Source organism: Thunnus thynnus, chromosome 24 (assembly GCF_963924715.1).
Source record: "Thunnus thynnus chromosome 24, fThuThy2.1, whole genome shotgun sequence".
Lineage (NCBI taxonomy): Eukaryota > Metazoa > Chordata > Actinopteri > Scombriformes > Scombridae > Thunnus > Thunnus thynnus.
Genome location: NC_089540.1, coordinates 539,494 through 564,754, shown reverse-complemented (window position 1 = coordinate 564,754; position 25,261 = coordinate 539,494). Strand labels below are relative to the sequence as shown.

The following is a 25,261-nucleotide window of genomic DNA, read 5'->3' as shown; positions in this document are numbered from 1 at the left end:
AAGTTAATAATTGCTAACATACATACATACTCATTGTTCTAGTTTTGGAAAGTTGAGCAATTGCTCACAACTTCCTATATTTAAACTTACCTGTGGTTAACAAAATTCAGAAAATATACCTATAGAGGGTATAGATTATAATTTTCACATGATATCACACTCCTCACTGAGCCTGAGTGGTTAAAACATACAAAATTGTTGCTGTTATGAATTGGCGAAGCTGTGATATCAAGAGTCAAAGAAACCAAAATCTTGAAAAAGCAGCTCCATTGGAAATGGAACTGATCGGTATGACGTAATGGATTGTCAGAATTGAGGGACTTTGAGATGTAGCCAGAATATGTAGCTCAACGCCAGGCAAGTAAGGTTATACTAAACAAAGCCTAAAGGCATAGATGCCTACAGCTTCCTTAAAGCAGCAAAATCATGAGGACATCCAAGATGCCTATGAACAGGTTTGTAAAAGTAGTAAAATTTAAATATGCTTCATGACTATTAATGTCATTGCACATCAGATGCAAAGCAGGTATGGATACTGTCACTTAACACATTTCACCAAGTTGTTTAAGTTAGTTATAAAGTTGTGAAAAATGTATGCATCTTTAGCCCCCACAAGCTACAAAATAGTGATGATATGATGAACTTAAGAAATACAACAAAATTAAGGACGTTTACTCCCTTCTGTAAAAGTGGTGCATTCAATGTTAGCTAAATTAATCTGAGTTTCTAGTGTCAAATTGATCTGCATTAACTATAATCAGCAGTAATGTTGTTTGTGGTGTTGTGTTTGTGTTATTAATGTCAGACATTCAAGTAATGCCTAATGTACAATTATATATTCACTATTTCCTTTCCTTGTATTTTATGTGTTATGTTTGCTCAACAGGTGAATATGTGAATAGGGACAGTGAATGCAGCTTCATTTACACAAATGTTGAATGTTAATTGTTTACTAAATGTCATTATTATTGTCATTATATTTAGGCAAATAGTTAAGTTCAGGCACTTTTTCAGCATTTTTCAGTATTTTTGGAGGGAGGGAGGGAGGGAGGGAGGGGATGAAGGAATGTTAATTGTTAAAATCTTTTACAAACCAGTTCAATTTTTTCAATTCAGTTTTTATGTATATAGTGCCAAATCATAACAGAAATGATCTCAGGGCACTTTTCACATAGAGCAGGTCAAAACCATACTCTTTATTTTACAGAGACCCAACATTCCCCCTTGAGCATGCCAGTGACCAATACACTTTATCTAAAGCTTATGTGTTACTTTTTAGAATTGTGAAATGCATGATGTCTTTCAAGCCTCAGTATTATGATGTGATATGTGAATTATATTAAACTAATTTGTTGGCATATAGTAATAGTATCTTAGCCATACAATATCAGCATTTTCTTATTGCCTTTTATTACTGAAGCAATTATGCCTTCTATAGAGAGGTGGTAATAGACGAATATGGAGGCGAGAGAGGCAGTGTTTCTTTGTCAGCAGTATTAAGCTGAGCTTCTACAAGTGATGTCAGCCAGAGGACTAGGTAAGAGTTGGGCTGGTTAAAATGTGAGGAGAATTTACTGAAATACACATCATTTCTTTGCATGTACCATTAATTAACTGTCACTTGTTTGAACCAACCTCAGTCATGGGTTTGTTTTAAATACATACATTTTAATATCCCTTTAACAGTGTTGCAAAAGTAGTCATTCCAGGCATATATTTATTTAATTATTTGCAAAAATTGCATTTTATGAATTTGGGCCCCTGCCCCTCTAACATCCTCTGTACATCCCTGGAGTGTAGCCCCTGAGAAACATATGGCTTTATAAATAATAATGCCAAAATGCAAATAAAAAACATAGAACAAACAGCATTACAGGTAATCTATAACATTCAAATAAGTGATTCCATATCATCTGACCCAGTTCACTGATGCGTTGAGGGCTGTTGATGGAAGTGCAGTGTTTCCGGGTGGGTGATCTATTTTTGCGGAGGATAAGTACAGGGGAGTGACTTGGCTCTCGTTTCCAGCGGTCCCTCTGGCTGTATGTTGCTCTTCTCCGACCCCGTGACACCGACCGTGAGCGTGACCTTCGTGACCTCCAGCCCCCTGACCTGTACAGACAACATGTAGTTCAATTTATTTGCAATAACTATGAACCAAATGTGAGCCAACTGCGGAGAAATTCGGGCAAAAGTTGTGCAGGGATGCACAGCAGCTAAAGGAACTAGCCTGAAAAAGAAATGAAAATAAATTTTAAATTAAAATAAATATACAAATGCATGTGAAGGTGCTGATTACTGTAAGATCATTTGCAGAGGGGCAACGAATGATTATACACATGATTATAAAATATGAGTGTTATCATTATACATTCCTTTTATCACAAAATAAATTGAAATATTGTGATATTACAGTAGATAGATAAATAGAAAATAATTAGCTTAATTTTGATGTTTTAGAAAGATCATAGCTGTCATAGATGTAATTTAGACATCTTTCATTAAAAAAATGAAATACAAAAATCTATCATCTCTACTACTATGTCTGCAATTTTATTTTATATTTAATCTTCATTTTTGCCGTTCTGCCTACTCTAACGGAATAATAATGGTGATAGTGGTTTACTTTTGCCAGTGTTACGGCGGTTACACTTGATTGAGGTTGAAATGGGAATGCGCTGACATACTGGTAACATGACTAGATTATTAAATTAGTTACTAAATGAGATTCTCTGTTGCAGGACTCCTTGTTCTTCTTGTTACTGAAGACAGTTCTTTATGACTCTGTATGACGCTGTATGTTTGGGCTCATTGTCATGCTGCAGAATAAATTTGGGACTGAACAGACACTTCCCTGATGGTGTTGCATAATGGATAAGGATCTAAACATCTGAAGTGCCTAAAACTTTTGCACAGTTTATGAAGCCAGAGTCATGAAGAACCATCTTCAACAACAGGAAGAACAAGGAGTCTTGCAACAGATGGTATGGCTTCCAAACAGTCTTAATCTCAATATCATGGAGTCTGTCTAGGATTACATGAAGACAGAAGTAGCTGAGATGCCTAAATCCACAATAGCATTGTGGCAACTTCTCCAAGATACAGGAACAACCTACTTGCCAATTACCTGAAAAACTGTGTGCAGGTGTACCGAGGAGAATTGCTGCTGTTTTCAAGGCAAAGCTGTTCACACCAAATATTGATTTCATTTAGGTTTCTGCTGTTTACTCAACTTCGTAGCAAGTTAACTGATGAATAAAAATTATTCATTGCATTATTTTTGAAAGCATCCTCACAGCACTGTATACATGTATGCACATAAACATGAGCCAGTGTAGTGGCAGGTGTGTGTGTACGTGTTTATAATGCCATGAATCAGAAGTGACACCAAGGGAGTAGCTGACCTACCAGAAACAGAGGAGGATAACAGACAGTATTTACATGGCAGTGTTGGGCTCTTGGTCCAGGTCACTTGTCATCCCAAATTGCTGTTTCTGGAGAATCTGTGATTGATCCAGAGCATCACAAACAAGCAGGAGGGTGTACCTTCTATTTTAATTTTTCAATTGTAAATAGTTTGGCATGCAATATACTGTAAAAAGGTTTGTGTTTATTAGTAATATATTACTTTTTAGTTCCTAGTTGATTTGTTTCTGAATGCAGACATGTTAAAAACTACGCCATTGTACCATTTATTATTTGTACAAGACTTTCACTATCATTTAGAGTAATGGCATGAACAAATCAATTTTTGGTAAATCAGTTACAGCCAAAGAATAATGACGTTTTAGAGCTGTTGTAAGAATTTATTTGGCTCAAGAATAAATACAGTATATAAAATACAGAATGTTGGATTACAAGTACTCACAAATATAAATGATGTACAGCTACACAGAGGGCAAATTGATATGGCAAATATGTAGTTTGAAATATAGTTTGAAATGTGGTGGGTGACTGTGGATACTTCACAGGTGGTATTCATCTGATTCAGGGACAAGCCTCTAAATCCACAAATTGAATCTTTACATGCTAAGAGAAAAAAAGACAAGCTACTTTTTGAAAACATTCACAATTTAAAATGGCTTTTTGGATAAACTGGATGAACGATATTTAAATTTTGTATGTATGAATTAAGTGTAACAACCACCTCTTACACAGCAGTGAAGTCAGCGATACATTTTCATGCCATTTCATGTCCCCTGCTGACCTGTGTCTACAACAGCCCCTGGGTGGTTGAGGTACAACTGTGTCATCCCAGGCCCTAAAGACACCTTTTATTACTATGGCCCTCTGAAGTTCTGGGACGCAGCTGTACTCTTTGCCTCCTTCAGTAGCTGAAATATGAGCTTGAGAAGAACTGGAATACTCAAAAATTACAAAACTGGTAGTGGTAGTGTTGTATTTTTCAGATCATTTAACGGAATCAAATCAAAATCAATGACTTAAAAAGCATACATGAGTACAAGAAACCAAAGATCATCTTTTGAAAATAAATAAATTAAATGAATAAATAATAACTACTACTACTACTACTAATAATAATAACTACTACATATAGAAATGCCCCAAGTCATCTCAATCAACACTGGAAAAGACGGGACAAGGTAGTGTGGCTATCCTGCGTTTTGTTATCACTGATGTTGTTGTATAAGCATCTGCTTGGTATCTGCAAGAAAACATATATTACAAAATTGGTGTCACCCTGCTCTAAGAAAAGAAATACAACTCATGACGTATTCTACTAACAAATGGGTATTATCTTCAGGTCACACAAAGCTGAAGATATGTCTGCTAATACAGCACTGGATTTTAATGATTTTAACTGTAATTATTTAATTACACAAAAATTATTACAAGGGGAGTACCGACAGCAGCGCTGCCTTAGTAATAAACCATCAACATTATTGGCCAACAACAGCAGCCTTAGCATCATCAAGCTAATCTGCCATAAATTCTATTTATTAGTCCAACAGGCATAATCTTAGCAGCAGTGCAGTGTCGGTAACAAAGCTAACAGCAACTGTAGTCAGTAACAAAGCTTACTTCGCTGTAAGACTTATAATTAGGACATTTAATAGTGAGAAAAGAGACCCACGTTGAAATTATCACGACAAACACCACCAACCAGACCACCTGGATGTCAAAGCACTAGCTGGGCTGCACCATTAGCCCGACTATAACATAAGATATAAACTACCTAATGACACAGGGAGAATTTTTTAAATATTGTGTTAAGTAGAAATCTAGCAGGGATAATTACCTGTCCAAGAAACATTTTCTTTTACATCCTAGTGCGCTGAGATCCAAAGCTCATTTACTCAAATTTAATCTCTGGCTTGATATAATTCATTCTTTTAGCTCACTTTTTCTTCTCTGTCTTCTTTTGTTTAGTCACTTTTTATTTGTAAACTGTTACCACAGGCAGTTTTTTCCATTTCTGCTAGCTGAGTCTCCACTACTGTGTGTTAGAACTTCTTCCAGAGTCTTCCAGAGCTTTGAGCTTGGCTAGAAGACGGAGGAGGGAGGGGGGGCTGCTCTTTGTGTGCATGAGGAGTGATTGACAGTAAGTTAGAGACTCCCCCTGGCTCTGACTGGTTGTTTTCATAGAGTTTCGGGAGATTTAACAAAAAGTGATTTTTATAAAAGTTACCAAAACCAACTTTAAGTACACAATCTTTCACAGTGGATTTTTAGGCCATCTTGATATCACACTGGTTCATGTTAAACTCATCCAGAAAAGTAAAGGAGCCAAATCTCCTCAAAATGGAATCAATTATTGGAATCATTGAAATTGACAACAGAACTGTCAATTAAATTGAGGGATGGGTCCATTTTTTTTAAGGGTTTTATAATATTTTGTAGCTTCCAAGTAGTGTTCCACGTGTATTCAAATCCAAAAATTCACATTTTGGTCAAAGTATGTATGTTTTAGCATCAAATCCCAAGCCCTTCTAAAAACTTTTTCCCATGTGACCTGACGTAGGTTTCTGCATGATGACGTGGCTACAATTAAACCCCCTTAACCCACCTAGCCAGTAGCCCCAGAAACAGATTAAGCACTCACTGTTGCTGCTGCTCAAAGTTTAAAAAATAAACTCTTGAGCTCTCCTCCCACCAGTAAATGGCCCCAGATCAGAGCAGAATCTGCTCTGCTCCCCGCACTCAGCAGCTGTCTGTCCCTTATTCCGTCAGGTGGATTTACAAAGATCGCATACACTCAGACTCATACACTCAGCGCTGTGACATTGCTTTTAGTATATTTTGACAATTTTTCAGGTGTTCCTATTTGAACAACCCGGAAAAAAACGCAGATGGAGTTGTCCTTTTAACATTCAAAAAGTTACTGTAGCTGTTGAGATATATGTAGTAGCGTAAAAACAACCAAATTTCTCAGTGAAATGTAGTCAGATAGAAATATAAAGAAAAGTATGAGTGTCTCAAATTTGTACCCAAGTACTTTGTTTCTTTCCACAACTGACACTGGGTGGGGAAAAGTAATTCATCCATAATTCATGACCAGCCAATACAGTTCACAGGTAATTCCTCATCTTACTCTGTAAACAGAAGACTACAATGGCCCAGACTGATTCCTGTCAGTGTCCAGAGAGTGGATGGAATATGCAATACTGCAAACAAATACTGTTACCATATTTCAACATAAAATTATTAGTATCGCTATATTTTGGTTCATTTGGCTTTAAGACCGACAGGATAAGGTAGATCCTGAAGAAAAAATGAAGAAAAAATCCAGTTACTCTACCTTGACCGTGATCTTTTCTTCCTTGAAGGGCTGCAGGATCTGGATCCCCTCTTGTGGCTCTTACATGGTGACTTGGATCTTTTCTGCTTCTTTGATGACTTTCCTTCTCTGTTCCTTTGTGGGGACTTGGATGGTTTCCTCTTCTTCTTTGCTGGTGATTTAACTTTGGTGGCAGAGGTGGACCTGGGGTACTCTGATGCTTTAAGCTGAGGGAGGCTGGGCTCAGTGGTCTGGTCAGGTTCAGAGGTTGCAGACTGGTTCAGCATGGACTGAGATGCTGCAGAACCTGCAGTTTTAGCATTAGATCATTACTTGGACATACTTTGAAGAGCTGCACAAACCTATTTAAAAAGGTTTGTCTGTGTTTAATGTCAGGCTTGGCATAAAAGGTAGACACATATTTACAAAATAAGAGAAAATAGGAAATAAGACAAGGCAAAATACAGTAGGATCCAAACTTTTCAATAACACAAATTATCTTGTTTTTTTCACTTCTAAAAGAACAATGATCATATTACAACTGAAAATTAAGTGATTAGGCCCTCAAACTCATAATCTTTTAACCTTCATCTCAATGATGGTCTGAGGCAACAAAAAACTCTTGAGCCACATTTGTTACATTTTTTCTACATCCCTGGACATCAAAATGGATAAGGAGGGCCTAAGCTAGAGATGCAATGATATGGAATTTCAGGGCCAATAATGATGTCCATTACTGATATGATATTGTTATTGCAAATGCAAAAAATGAAGAGGACAATAAATACTTATTTTTAGATTGACAATTTAATTTCATTAGTTATTATTATTATCATTATTATTATCATTAAGATTTATTTTTCAGGAAATCTCATTCAGATCAAGATCGGTTTTGCAAGAGAGACCTGACAATAGGTTACATATACACAGGATCACGATTAGATGGTTCATTCACATCACAATCACAACACAATAATACACACTAACAGACACACTACTTAAAACATAAACATTATAAACATTATGTTTATAATAACATAACATAACAGGTCTGCTAATGATGACCTCTGACTTTTTCATATAACACAATGGTAAGTGCATGTGTTTTCTGATTTGAAAAGAGAAACAAGCTCTGTTCCAGTACAAGACTCCAATGTGAATTCTTAGTTTTTGAGCGAGATGTTCAACATGAGTTTTATAGGACAATCTGCTGTCTAACCAAAGTCCTGAGTATTTTTAGTGCTGTACTGTGTCAATTAGTTAACTTACAGCATGAATAGGTGTGGAGACATCAACAGTTTGCTCTCTTGTGAAATGCACACGTTTAGTCTTTTTTTAGTTGAGAACAAGTTTTAAATCAAACAGAGGTCAGGAGGTCGTCAAAAGCAGACTGTATCTGTACACAAGATGGTATCATCCACATAGAAATGGACATTACAGTGCTGAATTGAAATATAAATGTTATTTGTGTATAAACTAAACATCAGTGGGCCTAATATTGATCCTTGAGGGACACCTTTATCAATAATTTGGGGTCTTGATTTGAAACAATCTGCAACAACAGTTTGAACCAAGCAGCATCTACCACGACTTGAGGTTGAAGCCAATGCGGAAGTACCTCAAAGTACAATGCTACTGACAGCCACTAGATGCTGGCTCCAAAAAATCCCTGGCTGCATAGATTCACATTCAAAAATATTCAACTTCTCTGTAGAAACACAAAGTCAATATATTTTTTTAACAAGTCATTAAGGTTTAAAATGGTAAATTATAGTCCTGTAATAGGTGTGCTGGTAGTCGTTTAGGAAATTATTACATCGTTAATAAGATTTGAAGATATATAGTAGCTTTGACAGCTGCGATTGACAGTTGGCTCACCTGCTGCTCTCCCTGGCACCGGGACTCACTGAATCAGACTACAGGCGCAATATTTTAGTAAGTTTGATGTTACTTGATAACTATACCTTCTGTGTTAGCATAATTTAGCTAAAGCAGCTAATGTTAGCCTAAGTGTGCACCACTGGGGGTGTCTGAGGTAGCAGGGCATGTTTTGGTAGCTGGGCTTCAAACCAGCTCCAATGCAAACCAATGGGTAACGTCACACCTTGTAAAATCTATCTTTATATACAGTCTATGGTTTGAGATTTACCATAGAGTTTGGATTAAAATCACTGACCAGGGCAGGTAATGTTTAAATCAAACTACTACCTCCCTTAGAGAAATAAACTCTGCCCAAATGGGGCTTTAGACTGATTAAGGTGATGTATATACTGTATATATACTACTTAAGTTTAGTTTACTTGTAGGACGCAAGTTCAGTGGGAACCTGACATAGGCCTCCTTATGGCTAATATAGATCCTTCTGGACAGGTAATGGTTTGATTAGTTAACTTTGTGAGCTAGAATGTCAAAACTCATGATCATTCAGTGAAACGAAAAAGGTTATCACCCAACTTCAACACTTCAAAGCTAATATTACTGTTCTTAAAGAGATGCATTTGTGTACATGTGATAATTTTAGAATAAGAGGGGCAAATGGGTGGGCCAATCCTACCACTCCAACTTGCACTCACAGGCAAGGTGGGTGGTTATTGTAATTAACAAGAATATGTGTAGAACATGGGTAGATTCAGACACTGCAGGAGCCATACATCATTGGAGTCGAGCAAGTATATGGTTTCTCACTTATTCTTGATAATATTTATGCACGCTTTGACTATGTCACTGCATATAGCCAATATAGAATCTAGCTGCCATCCACTGCAATTTAATTAGGGATGTACAATATATTGGTGGCCAATGTATTATTGGCCGATAAGTAAGAAAATGGGTGAATGTGGCATGTAATGTTAAGTGCTTTGAGTGGTCGGAAGTACAGAAGACGGTGAGGAAATTTTCCCACCGACTAATAAACTCGTGACAAAGCAGGTGTTACCAGTTACACCAGACATTTTACAGAATAAGATAATCGTCAATGACACTCATCCATAGAGAGCTTACTTTGATGTTTAACATTAGATTTTTAGTTAATTCTTCCCTTTATTTAAGAGTTAGTGACAGTGGGCTTCAGGCTGCTGCCAGTGGGTCATCCTCCATGTACAGCCAGGCTGCAGCGTACACACACTGGGACGATCCAGAGGACAACCGCCGCTTAGAACGGGAACCGGAACAATTCTCCTGCCATCCAGAGAGAGGCACACCGAAAAGCTGCTCGCTAACAGCTAGTGTTACGTTAGTTTACAGCAGCAGGACGGAGAAACAGATGTCTCACTCTGCTACTTTTTGCTGCAACTCTGCTGCTGCTGCAGATGCTCCCAGAGCAGACACTGTCAGTTTATAATTGTAGCATCCATCGTCCAACTAAGTATTGATAACCCGCTTAATACTTTACAAATTGGATTTTTTTGATTTGATGAACGTGGGTGCTGATACAAGAAAATGAAATAAATGAGTTTGTTTCTATAGAAAAAAGCAACAGTACAGTATGTGTGTGGTATGGTAACGTAATCGGTGTATTTCCCAACACCGTGTAACACCAGTAACATCAACCACCGCTGCCAGCCTAGTCGGAAGACTAGAAAGGCATTATATAAATGCAGTCCATTTACCGTTGGGCCCTGGCACTTTCGTGCTTGGGCCCTAATAATAGTAATCGCTACAAAAACAATAGGTTCCTCACACTTTGTGGCACTTTTTTTCCTTTTTTTTTCTTCTTCTCATTATTATTTGAAATTTAACCTAATTTTAATTTTTTAATTAATTTTCTTATTCTTCCCTTTCTCATTTTTCTTTTCTTTCTTTTCCTTAGATATAAATACACACACACTCACACATGAACACACATGTGCCCTGCATAACCACTCTGATCAAGTATACTGTAACTGGCTTGCATGTTATCATATATTATTGTTGTTGTTTTGTCATATCTCCCCTGTTTAGATATACATAGTTTAGTATAAGATGATATTCGTAAACCTTTTTGTGTATTTTATGTCTCTACCTGTCTGTCATTATGTACTGTCATTCAAAATCAATTTAAAGAAATCCCTCTTTTTACCATAAGAGTGGAGTGTAAAACTGCATTGAGGCAAATAAACTGGGTTTATACCAACACGGGACAGGATAATGTCATCAAACAGGCCCTACCTTGTTTTTCTGATGTGTCCTCTGCTTGCGCTTGTTTTGTCACTGCTGGCTTGCCACTCTGGTCAGGGCTCTGCAGCTCTGTGCTTGACTCTGTCTGCACCTCTGCTTTGAAGTTTATTCCTGTAGGACTGGAGACCAGCTGGGGCAGCTGGAGGCCTTTTGAAGGACTCTGGGTGGATTGATCCAAAGCTCCCTTCTTCTCTGAAGAGCTACCAGCAGCCACATGATGGTAGGACAAAGCAATATCACAAAGAGAAAAGGCACTATTGTTATGAAGATATTAGTTAATATACCATGTAAGCAGCAAGACTGCTGCTTTTGTCACAGTATTTCCAGTAGTAGAATTATTATGCAGATGTCAATCTACAAGCTATAACCAAACCATTACATTATTATACCATAGCCTTCTTTAAGCTATCAGACCCAAAATTGAGTATATGCTTGAGGATGTATTAAGATCCCTCACTAAGGATGGGTATGGTAAGGATTTTATCGATTCTACTACTCTTATCAATACTCTTCTTGGGTCTTTTTTATTACTGTGAAAAAGAGGAATAAATTCAAAACAGGATTGTATTTTTCAAATATTTTCAGTATACCACAATATTGTTTCTACAATAGTAGCCACAATGTTTACAACAGCAAAGCCACAATATGAACACAATAATGAGTGCTGTTCACAAAGAATGTATCTATCAGTAACTACCACTCTTTCATCTTGTTCTCTATACAGCTAGTATGGATAGACTGCTAGGCAGGCACCGCTGGTATGGGGAGGAGTTGGTTGGAAGGGAGGCTGCCTTCTACATGCCAGTAGGAACTTACCAAATTTTAATATACTGCACATGGAAAATTAGTGTGAACACTCATCCTACAAACAGTAAGTTTTAGTTTTGCTTGTTTATAACACAATACTATGGTATACCAGCAGTAGATGGGAGACTGCAGGCATAACCGCTGAGAATATTACTTTATGCTTGTTAAACAGGTGTTTTGATAAATAACTCTCACTGACTTTTTCCTCTCGGAGATTTTATTGCATTTACAGTAACGAGTATACTGTAGTTTAACTCAAGCAAAATGTATCCACATTTCACATGATATCATCGTCTCTGCTCTGTTGCCTGTTCTGTGTTTGTGTGTGAGGTGGAGAAGCTTAGCAATGCCCTTGTGCAAACACAAGCACCGACATAGAGAAGAGAGGTGAAAAGTCTGCATGTGCTTTAATGACAACAAAACCACATTTTACACTCTGCTAATCTCTTTCTTTCATGTACCAATAGAAGAAGGAACCATAAAAATAGTTCTTACTAATTTATAACTGCTTCCAATTCAGAGCCGGGTGTTTGGGGGGAATCTCTGACTGCATTGGTCAATCAAATATGTGTAAGTGCACATTTCCTGGCAACAAAACTGTAGAGGATGTGTCCATCTTAGTGTCACATAAATTAAACAAATGTGCGGGAGGTACAGTGTTAAAAGAAACAGTTTTAAAATACAATTTTACTTTCCCTGTTTCAGATTGAGATCGTCGTTGTACAGAGTTTTATGTCAATTATTTAACATCTTATGAGAGCTATATGATATTCATATTCTTAGGAATATGAGTATCCTCCAAGGATTATGAGTAAATGCACAAGGAGAACTCAATGTTTTGAATTTCTCTCAATAATCACCTGATGATAATCCACTGATGAGTTTCTGTTCATACCTGGACCAGGTCCTGTGGCGCTGTGAACTGGACAGGGAACGACTTCTAGATCTTCGGTGGTGGTGTCTAGACCGAGAGCGAGATTTCCTCCTCACTGAGCAGGAATGTGAATGACAATAGGAATGTGACTGTGAACAGGAACGACAACTCCTCCCGTCATAGCTTTCCTCATCTCCTCTTTCTTTATTGGAGCTGTCCTGTTAGGAAGCAATAAAGAAACTTGTATCTTTTGTCTTTGGACTGATGTCCAATATATGTGGCATCAGTTTATCAGTCAACAAAATGCTGTTTGCATTCATTGCATTGTGAGGACAGCAGTCTGTTCATAAAGTCACCTCACACCAAAGTCAGACCCCACAAGTATAGAAATAAGACTTGTTTCTTAGGTTAAGATTGGGGATAAGCATGCAGTGTGTATATTTAAAGTAATATTATTTAATTGTGCCAATTCTTGCCCGAAAACAGAAATAAAAAAGTTTAAAAAGTATACAACAGATTTTTTTACATTCATTTCTAATCACCAGGTTTTTGTATTCCTCAAATACAAAAAGGTTGGCCAGCCATTAGATTGAAAGCACAGCTAAAGCTTCTTTTTATATTTTCTGGTTTTACTAACTGTATCATTTATGGTAAGTCTCACTTTACACTCCTTTGTCAGCCTTGGGGCCCTACATGCTTCGGGAGAAAACACATCGTTGTTTTCATTTCATTTCATTCATTTCTAAGTTTCTAATTTCTAAAATTATAACTTCGATGAGGTCTGTAGATTTCAAGAGCATGACAGGGTACAGCCTTGATCATTCAAACATGGAAAATATACAAAACAAGACACATTCATCCCAGATGTGTAGTCCAACTGAACTGTGTAATGGAAAAGAAGAATCTGGTCAGAAAAGAGATCAACATGCCAAGGAGCAATTTGAGAGAAAGAGTAACCTTTAAATTTGATATGTGAGCTTCTTGGATCAGTCCTAAGTATATTTAAGTAGCCTATCTGCTAATAACAAGTCAGATCCAATATTCATATTTTTGTCCTACTCATATTTAAAGGAAATTGATTGAATGAAATACAAATATCATTAGAACTATGTCCTGTAAACATTATCAAGCCAGCAACTGTCTGTTTTCCTTTTTTGTTTTGTTTTTACTGTTTTTTTTTATGTTTTTACCTGTTTTGGGATGATATCAGGCAGGTCCTCTCGTCGCCTTGGCAATGGGCTTTGACCACATTTACTATCCCTCTGCTTTGACACGAATTCTGAGTCAGAATCTGATGAGTTTCCCCTCCCTTCACCTTTCCGCCTCCTCTTCTTCTTCTTCTTCTTTCCTGTTGTCCGCTTGTGGCATTTGGACTTAGAGTTGTTATCCTCACCTGGACAAACAGTTCAGCAACTCTGCTATTACAACATGTTTTGTACAATAGAACTTAAACCTAGAGATGATGTATAGATAATTATATCATTCTGGGGTCTTGGGGAGTATTCACATAAAAGATTTGAGCAGTTTTTAAGTCTCTTCTTCATCTTTCCTAATGAGCATTTCACTATATCCTACAGTGATGCAATCAAAATCATGAAATGCATAAATCTACAGAGAAATACTGTGAAGAGCCAGAAAGACAAACAGACTTACTTTGCTCCTTATTCGCCACTGTTGGTGTTCCTCTTCTATGAAGCAAAGATAAAACCTGAGTTAGGCACATTTGAAAAGCGGGTATTAATAGTAAAATGGATGGAAACCAACTTTTTTGTCCACAAATTTCCAAAATAAACCTAATCATTGACACCATTTTACAAGCCAAACTGTGTATACACAAGTTAGTATGCTATAAGGCCCATTAGTGCACAGGGGAACTAAGCAGTATCAGGCCATACCATTTCCTTGGCACCCCATGACTGAACCTTTTATATGCTTGTCCAGTGTCTGTTCTGCTTCAAATGCTTCCAGAGAACCTGTGGCTATCACCTTTGGTTTTACATCTATATACTTATGATAGTTATGCATAGTTTCAAAACCAAAGATGTTCAAAGATTTACTACCACAGAGGGCGACTGAAAGGGTCAATTCAACTTTCACTTTATTCTGCAACCTTACAGGAAGCACAGCTAGCAAGATTAAATGCATCATATAAAGTTGACATATTATGCAGATTCAACATTGTGCCAGGCCAGGCCAACTAGCCAATATTATCTTATTCCAGATATATGAGAATCAGCAATTAAAGATATGTTCAAATACATTTGGAAACAGTGGACCAGATTTACTAAGGAAAAGGCGTGCAAATGTGCAATGTAGTTTTCAATGAATTGAAAGCTGCTATCTGCTTGTATTCAGCACCTGATTTAAGACAGCAGCTTATTCCATGTTCAAGCCTGGGTACAGCCCCCCAGACACATACTGCATGAAGAAAAGCTCACAGGCGCACAGATAATTCAAATCATAAGTAAAGCCCTGGCACTCCGATTAGAAATTGGATGTCAGGATTATGACAATACAAAAATAATCTTGTGCATATCATAAATGTTGCTAGATCAGGACCAACCCAGGCGTTTTTATATTTACATTTATAATAGGTAAAATGTAAATCCAGATGTTTGCTCCTGAAATGACAAATGTCAAATAGCGTGCTCCACTAAAGCTTTGTCAGGGAGTCCGTTTCAGTTAATGATACGACAGCTCTCAGCAATGGAATATGGACATTATATAATTATAAAACTGCCAACTTGCTTCCAGGTAAATATCAAATAACATAGCAAGCCAAATCCATTAGAAGGAAAGCAGTAGAAGATAACTAGCAAACACTAGTTAGGATTTCCCAGATAAGCATGACTATGAAGCTATTTGTAATTCTTATATGAGGCAATGATGTATACAGTATCTGCTAGTTATGTAACTATATGCAAAAAGATGCCAATTTAATGTAATTTATTGCAATAGATACTTTTGTTATTAATATTACATTATGATTGCCACTGATGCCACAAAACCACAAATCAGATGACAAAATTGAAAATACTTTCCTAAAGATGATTGAGTGTTTGATGAATTAGAAGGTACAGTTGTGCTCATAAGTTTACATACCCTGGAAGAATTTGTGAAATATTGACCATTTTTTGGAAAATATGACTGATAATGCTGAAAACTTTTGTTTTATTTAGGGATAGTGGTCAGGTATTTTCACATAATTGTGTTTGCCCTTTTTAAATCATAATGACAACTGAAATCACCAAAATGGCCCTGATCAAAAGTTTACATAACCTGATAATAAACACACAAGTTGATACACACAGGTTTAAATGGCTATGGAGGGTAAGTTTCCACACCCGTGACTTGTTTGATTGTAACTAGTGTCTGTGTATAAATAGTCAATGGGTTTCCTCGCTCTTGAGAGACCCTGCACATTTCATCCAGGGCTGCTCTGACTTTACTGGATATTGAGCCATGAGGAAAGCAAAAGAACTGTCAAGGACCTGCGAGAAAAGGGAGTTGAACCAGGAAAATTGTTCAGATTGCAAAGAAAAAACCCACATGCAACTTCAGCTAAAAGTTGCATGTAAGGAGGTACTTGAACAAAAATGGGCTGCATGGTCAAGTTGCCAGAAAAAAGCTGTTACTGTGCCAATGCCACAAAACAACCCGCTTAAAATATGCCAAACAGCACCTAAACAAGCCTCAAAACTTCTGGAACAAAGTTATTTGGAGTGATGAGACCAAAATTGAGTTTTATGGTCACAACTATAGACACTAGGAATGGTACACATCTTGCAGATTCTGCCAAGGTGTGTAAACTTATGAGCACAACCGTATGTAGTGTACGATGAGGAAATCTCTACTTCTCAGCTAGAAATATACCTAGATAGCTTTAACCTACCATTGACAGGTGCACTTTAACATTAGGCACCTGCCTAGGGCTCATAACAGCTGTGAATTTATTATGATGTTTAGATTTAAAACATATACAATTATATAGAGATGCAAATTTTAAGCAATTATTCAATTGATAGTCGGCCACATTAACAATAAATAGTCAATTAATCGTTATAATTTATCACATACAGCGGACAGTTTTCCATAATCAAACCATTTTTAACCACTGACATGACCTACAGTACGCAAAATCATAGTACATTAAGAATTTACAGAACAGACAAGTTACTTGAATTATAAATTAAAGAGCAAAATAAACAAAATAATGACGTCATTTAAAAATGCGGAGCTCTGATCTGTCACTATCAAACAATTGTTCAGACAAAATCCAAACGCATTAAACATAGAAAACAGCTTTCCCTTCAGATTCTGTTATGCTGTTGATGGCTGGAGGTAATAAAGAATCCAAATTTTGAACCAAGTTACGTAAGTGCTCCTGACCAAGACCAAGGTAACATTAATGTCAGCTGTTGCCTTCAGTCTGTCCTTCCCAGCATGTCTGTTATATTTCCTCTTCTGAATATAATGCTCATACAAGTCCATCTCATCCTACCATCATTCAGACTCTGACCCACACATTGTACATTTCTCAGTAGCATCTGTCTTACACGGAACTACTCTGACTGAAGACTGAAAACGTGATCACTGTTATTCATCTGTTTCTAAACAAATTAACAGGACCAAACTCTTCATGATGAAGGAACATATCACCCAGTGAAGCGGTGTGGCTCATTTACATATTTATGATGTACATTAATATGTAGGGTAAAGTTTCACCTGGGTTGATGTTTAGTTCCTGCGTCCAATTCTGCCCCAGACTCTGAACTGCTCTCCTTCTCCTGGTTCCTTTTCTTCTTCTTGCTTTTGTGTTTTTTGTGCTTTTTATGTTTCTTCTGTGAACCAGTGCACCTGAAGTCTCCTTGTTTGTCTCTCTCTGAGATGGTTTTCTCTGCTGTAACCGTTTCACTGCAAGCACCCACTCCTTCAGCAGCACTGATGTACAATAAGAGATCATTGTTATTATGGCTGCCAACACAGCTTAGACCAAGTTTGTTAAATGTTCTGTAACAGGAAACGTGGGCTTAGATGTGTAAATTAATTCAGAGGCCTGTTCCAAGAAGTTGTTGAGTTTAGAGCTGCAACAATAAGTCAAATAATCGATTCATTGCCAACGATCAAATTGATCACAAACTATTTTGATTACTGATGTATCATTTTGAGTAATTTTTTAAAGAAGAAAATGTCCAAATTCTCTGCTTCCAGTTTCTCAACTGTGAATGCTTTCTGGTTTCTTTAGTTCTCTGTGAGAATAACCTGAATATCTTTGAGTTGTGGACAAAACAAGACATCATGTTGGGCTTTGGGACATTTTATGGACCAAGCAACTAATCAATATTGCTAGTGAAAATAACTGAGTTATCAGGATAAATCTGCTGAATAAAACCAGCACATGGGCCTAAAATATCTTATCTTTAAAACAGCTGCCAGGAATTAAAGCCTGGAGCTACAGACAGGTGACAAATTAAAGGAAAAATTGGAATAAATGAGTGGAGAAACATAATGAATGAAGATACTCCCACACAGGTGCAATGCACTGTGACATGTATAAAAATATTGAGCAGGCCCAGATGATTCTGATTTTCTATCAAGGTGGCAAGAGGAAAAGAACTAAGTGAAATTGAAAGAGGATTCATTGTTGGGGCATGGATGGCAGCAGCTTCAGTCACAAAGACTGCTCAACTGGCGAGAGTTTCAATAAGAACTGTGACATCTGCATTTAGATCTATGGGAAAGACATCATTAAACACCGGCAGGAGATTTTGGACCAATGTGTTAGACAGCACTCTAAGCCACCATCATCAAAACATCAAATGAGGGAACATCTTTTGGAACGATGGTGTTCATCCCTCCAAAAGAGTTCCAGAGACCTGCAAAATTAATGTCAAGGCACACTGAAGCTGTTCTGGTGGTACGTGGTGGCCCAACACCTTACTAAGATATTTTACGTTGGTTTTTCCTTTAATTTGTCACCCGTCTGTACTTCTTACAGGGAAATGATGCTGAACCAATATCATATGAGATTTAATATTGCATTTCAGGTTTATTATATGTGGTTATGGCTCAGGAACTTCAGACATTGAAAAGAGAAAAGCTTGTAGGAAGGAAATCACACATTTAGTCTCTATTTCTGGGCACTTGGGAACTCTAAGACGCATACAAGAATCTCAATGTGCAAGCAGGCAGGAAGAAAATGCTTCTTGCCTGTGTAAATGGAAGACCATGCATGCACAATGTAAATTAGCTTCCTAAACCAGTACAACTGTGTTCGACATTATATCTCCTTGTTTCCACATTATATAGACATGGGACCGGTTTACTCCTGACGAACTACTGTAAACGGGGCTTTACTGACATCCCGCAAGCCACACCAATAGCACAGTTAACGGCTCTTTCCCAATGTGTAAATATAACTATAAATATATAGCTACTGTTAGCTTGTACGGTAACATTTTGTAACAAAGCGGCAACCGGCCACTATAGCTGGAAACTCCTGCGTTTTCAGTTTGATTCACTGGCTAGCTACTTTATTTCATTTAACTATCACTAAGATGAAAGCGAAATACAACATTGACATACGTTTTTTCTTCATTCTGGTCTTCAATTTCTCTGATCTTATTCAATATAAAATCTTGGAATATTTGCTCTATGTTGGCTGCCATGTTTACGTGTGCATCTGATTGCAGGTCCGGGTAGGAACTGTTATCTGCAGTTATGATCCGGTCTCGTGTCGCTCTTTTTTCCCTGTTCAGACATTGACCCAGTCGTTATACCTATATACATACAGTCACAGAGCACTTTCTTAGGAACATAAATATATCATTTTCACTTTCTATTGCCGTTGTCAGAAAGGAGATAATTCTACTTTGTTTATAATTGAGGTCGTAGTAGGTCGTGGTGGTGTACTGGAGTGCACTATATTCAGTGTTGGGGTCGTTATTCAAAACATGTAATGCATTACACATTACTCGTTACATTTTTTTAAAGTACTGCATTACTTTGATTTATTACTCCCTGTGAAAGGTTATTACTTACACTACTCGTTACATTACTTTTGCATTACTCCGCAACAACGCCTGAGATGCATTGTCGTGTAATTGCCAGTTACCAATATAACGTTAAACCTTACATATGCCCACGTATCAGAGCAAATCCCTATCTTAATAAGGAGGACATAAAAAAGAAAAGGTTTTACTGTCTTATGATGGTGGCCGTCCGTTCCCTGTTATCGCATTTTGCTGAGTATGTTTCTGGAAGACGGAGACTCCACTGTAGAAACAGGCAGCATTTTCTCTACTGTGTACGATGCTACAAGCCTATTCATTTCTGCTTTTGTTAACGTTAACGTTACTTGTTGAAAATTGAGCTTTGGCTGCTTGCTTGGGATCGGCATACACTCTTGAGCTTGAGCATCACTCTAGGACCGGGAGTCTTTGGCTACTAGCTTTGTGTTGACATGTTGCCTTTACAGGTGCTTGGAGAGATTTGATGTTGTGTTCACAGCAGTGGATAGTTGTCCCTGGCCTGGGCACAACTTGCACTTTACCATCACATTCTTGACTTTCGCATAACAAATTCGAAGTAATGTGCATACCTCTACCCTTCAAGAGTTGTAGACCACTCTGCCATTTTTGTCTTTACTCCCACACATTTGTGTACGTGTGTGTCGGAACTATAGCCAAAGTCACGTCATGAGAGGTCAGGTGATTGTTCTGCAAGCGAGCATGAAAGGCACCAATGATTATTTTTTTATGCAGATAATTGAAGAACCTGTGTAACGAATTTTTTGATTAGTAACTCTAATGTTATTACTGAATGTAGGAACAGTAATGTGTTTCATTACTGCGTTACAGACAAATGTAATGTGATTACAGTAACTTTGTGACGCGTTACACCCAATACTGATTATATTGCATGGTGCATTAGTGAATAGTGCATTATTGAAAAGTCTTTCTAATGTTTTGCCCCCCTCGTATTAATGGAGTGGACAAAATATTAGGAGCACCATTCAATATAATGCACCCCAGTACACCACCACCACCTACCATGACCTCAATAATAAACATAAAGTAGAATTATCACCTTTCTGACAATGTCAGCAAAAATGAAAATGTATAAGCTTCATTAAACACACAATATGTAATTTAAGGGTCTCTCAATCAAAACAAGAGCTAAAGACGAGTGTGATGACGTTGTGAAGTAGCATGGGATCATAGGAGTTGTTGTGTTCATTGCTGAACAACCAGCTTCTTCAGGTTAGGATTACTCTAGTGTGCATCATTCAGGATCTTTCTACCAGGAGCAATATATCTGTAGAGGTCTCCTCTTCTCCAAAAACATACATACACGGGGAGTAAAACCAGTAAAAAATACTGAATAAAACTGTTTCACGTAAAAAATCAGTGCTTCTCCAATGATGTTCAGTGAGCACAGGACTTCCGGGAAGGGCTGCTAGCCGAGCTGCTCCTAACATTTGCCCAGCTTGTTTCTCTGATAACTTAAGATCCAGATGTCTGATGACTAAAATCCTTCATCTAGTTAAAAGATATAATTAAAAACGACCAAGATCTAAAAAGTTTATAATAAAAATGTGGGTTAAAACTGAATAAAAGTCAATATATAACTGTTTCTGTCGAACAACCACACCACCAATGTGTTATCTTGTAGGTGTATACTCTTTGGTAGCAGAAGTGTAATGGACAAACACAAAGCCGATGCATGCATCTTGTGCGTGTATACTCTTTGGTAGAGGGGTATGATGCCATTGCCAGGCAACCAAATGAAACGGACCGTTACCTTGATTACGGTAAATTACAGATTATTACAGATTTCTCTGGCTTTGAAAATTGTTGGAAACATTTGGGATAATGTAACTACACAACTGAACAAAATATATAATATAAGTTTAGTTGTTTTTAGATATTTACATATTATAAAGTTAGTTACATATTATAGCTTTAAAATAGAATTTATGGCAGAGCTGTTGTATTGGATTACATTAGACGGCACAGATGTTCCTGTGGTAAGTGGCTGGTGAGTATATATATGTAGACAAAGAGAGATAGGCAGTTTCACAATTTTAATTTTTTCAAGTGTGTCTAAAAACAACAGTGAGGTGTCCATATGAGCAGTGAAAGAGGTTTTCCTCGCTGTAATCCAGTGTAAGTGATGGAGGCCAAAATCCACAGTGTGCCTACACACAAAACTGCAAAACTGTTTTGTGTGCAAAACTGCATTTAAAAGTTGAACCTGCCACCCTTCAGTGGAGAAAGAGCTTTAAGAAGTAGATCAGGTGGAAGGCAAGATGAAGGAGGGAAAAGGAATGAATAATTTGTCTTTTTTCCAGCAAAACCTGGTGAGTGCTTTTATTCATGGATTTTAGATAGCATGTTAGATTCAAATACAGAAAACATGAGAACAGTGTGAGACTCATTTAATTATGGTTATGGAGTCACAGAGAGGACCATTATGTTATAACAGTCGTTAACATCTCCAGCTCATGTAGAGAAAGTGGATCACTTTAATCTAAAAGCTCTCTCTCCAAATCTTTAAAACGCATGCTCTCTTTATGCGTGCATGCTAAACGCATATATCAATGCTGGTGGTGACGAACATCTATAAAAGGCCTATGTATGGTTAGTCTGACGGCTTCCTGCCATACCACCCTGAACATGCCCGATCTCGTCTGATCTTGGAAGCTGAGCAGGGTCAAATTCAGTGGCCCATATCGCTATTTTCCAAGCTACACATAATACAGCCTCTATGCTTGACTCAAACTGTTAACTCACAGTCCTTCAGAATTAACGTTTCCCATCACTCAACATCAGACACCCACTGAACATACAGTTAGGAGGTAGTAGGCTAGCGATGCAAGCATTGACACCTGGCCAATCCTAGCACTACACCAGGTCATAATTACTACATGCACTAGACTGCATCTGTCACTCAAACCTAACTATGTGTCGTTCTTGGGCACCTGACATTACTACCAATTGTGTTGTCATGGGAGGACAGTCTCTTATGAACTATTACTTACTGGAAATATGAAATGTGATGTAGGAATACTGACAAAGTAAAAATGTGGACAGACGTAAATAAATAGACATGACTGAAATTATTGGTACCCTTGCATTTTATTAAAATAATGCACCATTCAACCTGAACAGTGTTGAAATTAAAAGATATTTTATTATCAAGGCATGGCTATGTTTGGTTTACACTGGAACAAAACGAAAAAGTTGTGAAAATAACTGAATTCATGTTTATTCTATTAAGACATTCTAAAATAGCCTGGACAAAATTATTGTTACCCTTTAGAAGTTGTAAGAAATAATTGATTTATACTGATACTTTAAGCAGACTTTTGTGTTTTAATTAGTATAACAGGTGTTTTCAATCTTATAATCACTCATGTAGCCAGTTTAAAAGGAGAAAAATGCTCACTCTGCTGTTTTGTGCCACTGTGTGCATCACACTGAACATGGAAAACAGAAGGAAACCTAGAGAGTGGTCTGACGATATTAGAAAAAAGGTGATAGCCAAGCATGTTCAACATAAAGGTTACAAGACCATCTCCAAAGAACTTGATGTTCCTGTGACCACTGTTGCCAATATTATTAAGAAGTTAAAGGCCCATGGAGCTGTAGCCAACATCTCTGGATGTGGTCACACAAGGAAAATTGGCCCGGGATTGAACAGAGGGATTGCTCGAATGGTTAAGAAGCAACCAAGGAAAACATCAATACAGATCCAAACTGATCTTCAAGTACAATCTCTAAAGTACAATATTTTCAACTCACACCATCCGTTGCTGTCTGAATGAAAATGGGCTCCATGGTAGAAGAAGACCCACTTCTAAGAGGGAGACACAAAAAAGCCAGACTGGACCTCCATTACACAGATGAAACAAAATTAGAGTCTTTTGGTAAATTACACCAAGCCTGTATTTACAGAAGAAAAAATGAAGCCTTCAGAGAAAAGAACACCATGCCTACTGTAAAACATTGAGGAGGCTCAGTGATGTTTGGGGTTGCTTTCTGCCTCAAGCACTGGGTGCCTTGAATCTGTGCAGGGCACAATGAAATCAGAAGACTATCAAGGCATTTTGGAGCGAAACATACAGTCCAGTGTCAGACTGGGCTGTATGCTGTACAGTGTCTGACCTGTCATAGTTGCAGGTCATGGGTCTCCCAGCAGGATAATGACATACATCAAAAAGCACCCAAGAGTGGGTGAGAAGAAAATGTTGGACTGTTATAAAGTGGCCTGCTATGAGTCCTGATCTGAATCCCACTGAACATCTGTGGAAAGAGCTGAAACTTGCAGTTAGGAGACAGCACTCATCAAACCTGAGAGAACTGGAGCAGTTTGTTCATGAAGAGTGGGCCAAATTACCAGTGGAGAAGTGTAAAAACCTTATTCAGAGTTACAGAAAGCGCTTGACTGCAGATATTGCCTCCAAAGGATGTGCTACAAAATATTAAGTTAAGTGTACCAATATTTTGACTATGCCATTTTCATTTGTTTTATTGTATTTAATAATATGTTTAGTTGTAAATCAAAAACAAAGTTTCAGTTATATTCAGTGTGAAACAAAGAATGATGGATACCATATACTTCTGTCAGTTTCAACTTAATACAGAGAAAATTAATTTTATTTTAAAAAAGGTGGAAGGGTACCAATATTTTCAGCCACTTCTGTAAATGTAGATTTGCAGATATGTAGAATCTACAAGTATTTATTTTCTGACTGGCATTCGTTTATTTATTGACTTGAGCATCATCCCTTTTCTTTCTGTATTTATCTCAGCATTTATTTATTGATGAATAAGTCCCTTGTAGTCCTCCACATCTGTGCAGAACTGTGTAAAGGATTCCTTTCCCCCTTACTTCTCTTATATTTCTCCCACTGAGAAATTAATGAGGTTCTTACCTAAAGCCCGCACATTGTCTTTACACATAACGCTGACAACCCCCATTGATAAAGGACCTATAACTGGGGAGAACTGTTGTTTATGGCCATACCACCCATGGATGTATAATAAGAACCGGATACATTGTCGGAGGCAGGACCCCGTTCATTCCTATGAAAGTTGCTCAGTGGCGCATGAAGCCGGCTGAGCTGGCTACTTCTGGTTTAGCCCTCTGGCCCACTTGAATGGGGATAAAACAATTGAATTGTGTGGCTCTTCTAGACATTCAAAATGTGGTTGGACCGCACATATCAAATTATTATAGTGAAACGAGTCATTTCGTAGGGGTTGTGACTCTAAAAAAAATGTATCTGCTGATCTACAGACATATCTTTAACAATGTAAGTCTATGGGGAAAAGTCTTTTTGGGCCAGTGTGCATCACATGACGTTGAAATTACATAGTTTGGCTGCTATGTCAAATTTGCTTCAAAGCCCAGTGCTCTTCCTGTAATCAGTTCTCTTTATACATCCATGATACCACCCTGAACACACCCGATCTCATCAGATTTCGGAAGCTAAGGGTCAGCATTGAGTGTATATAAATATGGATGTCATGACAGCTCCCTAAAAGTGAAGCCAAACACATCTCAATCGCCCACTGGTGGCTGGTTACAGTATAGGTCATAAAACCCGCCTCCTCCATGTTAGCGGATAGGATATGAGCCAAACTAAAAAGTCAAAGTACATGTCAAATAAATTTTTCCCA

General features: G+C 37.6%; 1 protein-coding gene across 2 annotated transcripts in view; it reads right to left on the bottom strand.

Moving 5' to 3' along the window:
* The window catches only part of LOC137176927 (protein SON), a 52,777-nt gene extending 32,908 nt beyond the window's left edge, over positions 1-19,869 (bottom strand). Inside the window, exons 1-8 of one of the 2 annotated variants that reach the window (XM_067582964.1) lie at positions 19,777-19,869; positions 17,301-17,516; positions 14,229-14,263; positions 13,766-13,968; positions 12,597-12,793; positions 10,886-11,094; positions 6,761-7,046; positions 1,919-2,112 (exon numbers count right to left, since the gene is read on the bottom strand). In XM_067582964.1, coding sequence (XP_067439065.1) covers positions 1,919-2,112; positions 6,761-7,026 — 460 coding nt within the window. In that variant the 5' untranslated portion in view covers positions 7,027-7,046; positions 10,886-11,094; positions 12,597-12,793; ... (2 more) ...; positions 17,301-17,516; positions 19,777-19,869. Of the gene's footprint in view, positions 1-1,918; positions 2,113-6,760; positions 7,047-10,885; positions 11,095-12,596; positions 12,794-13,765; positions 13,969-14,228; positions 14,264-17,300; positions 17,517-19,160; positions 19,262-19,776 lie in introns of those variants that run through there. The other variant, XM_067582962.1, reaches the window with a different exon arrangement.
* Between the last annotated feature and the right edge of the window lie 5,392 nt (positions 19,870-25,261).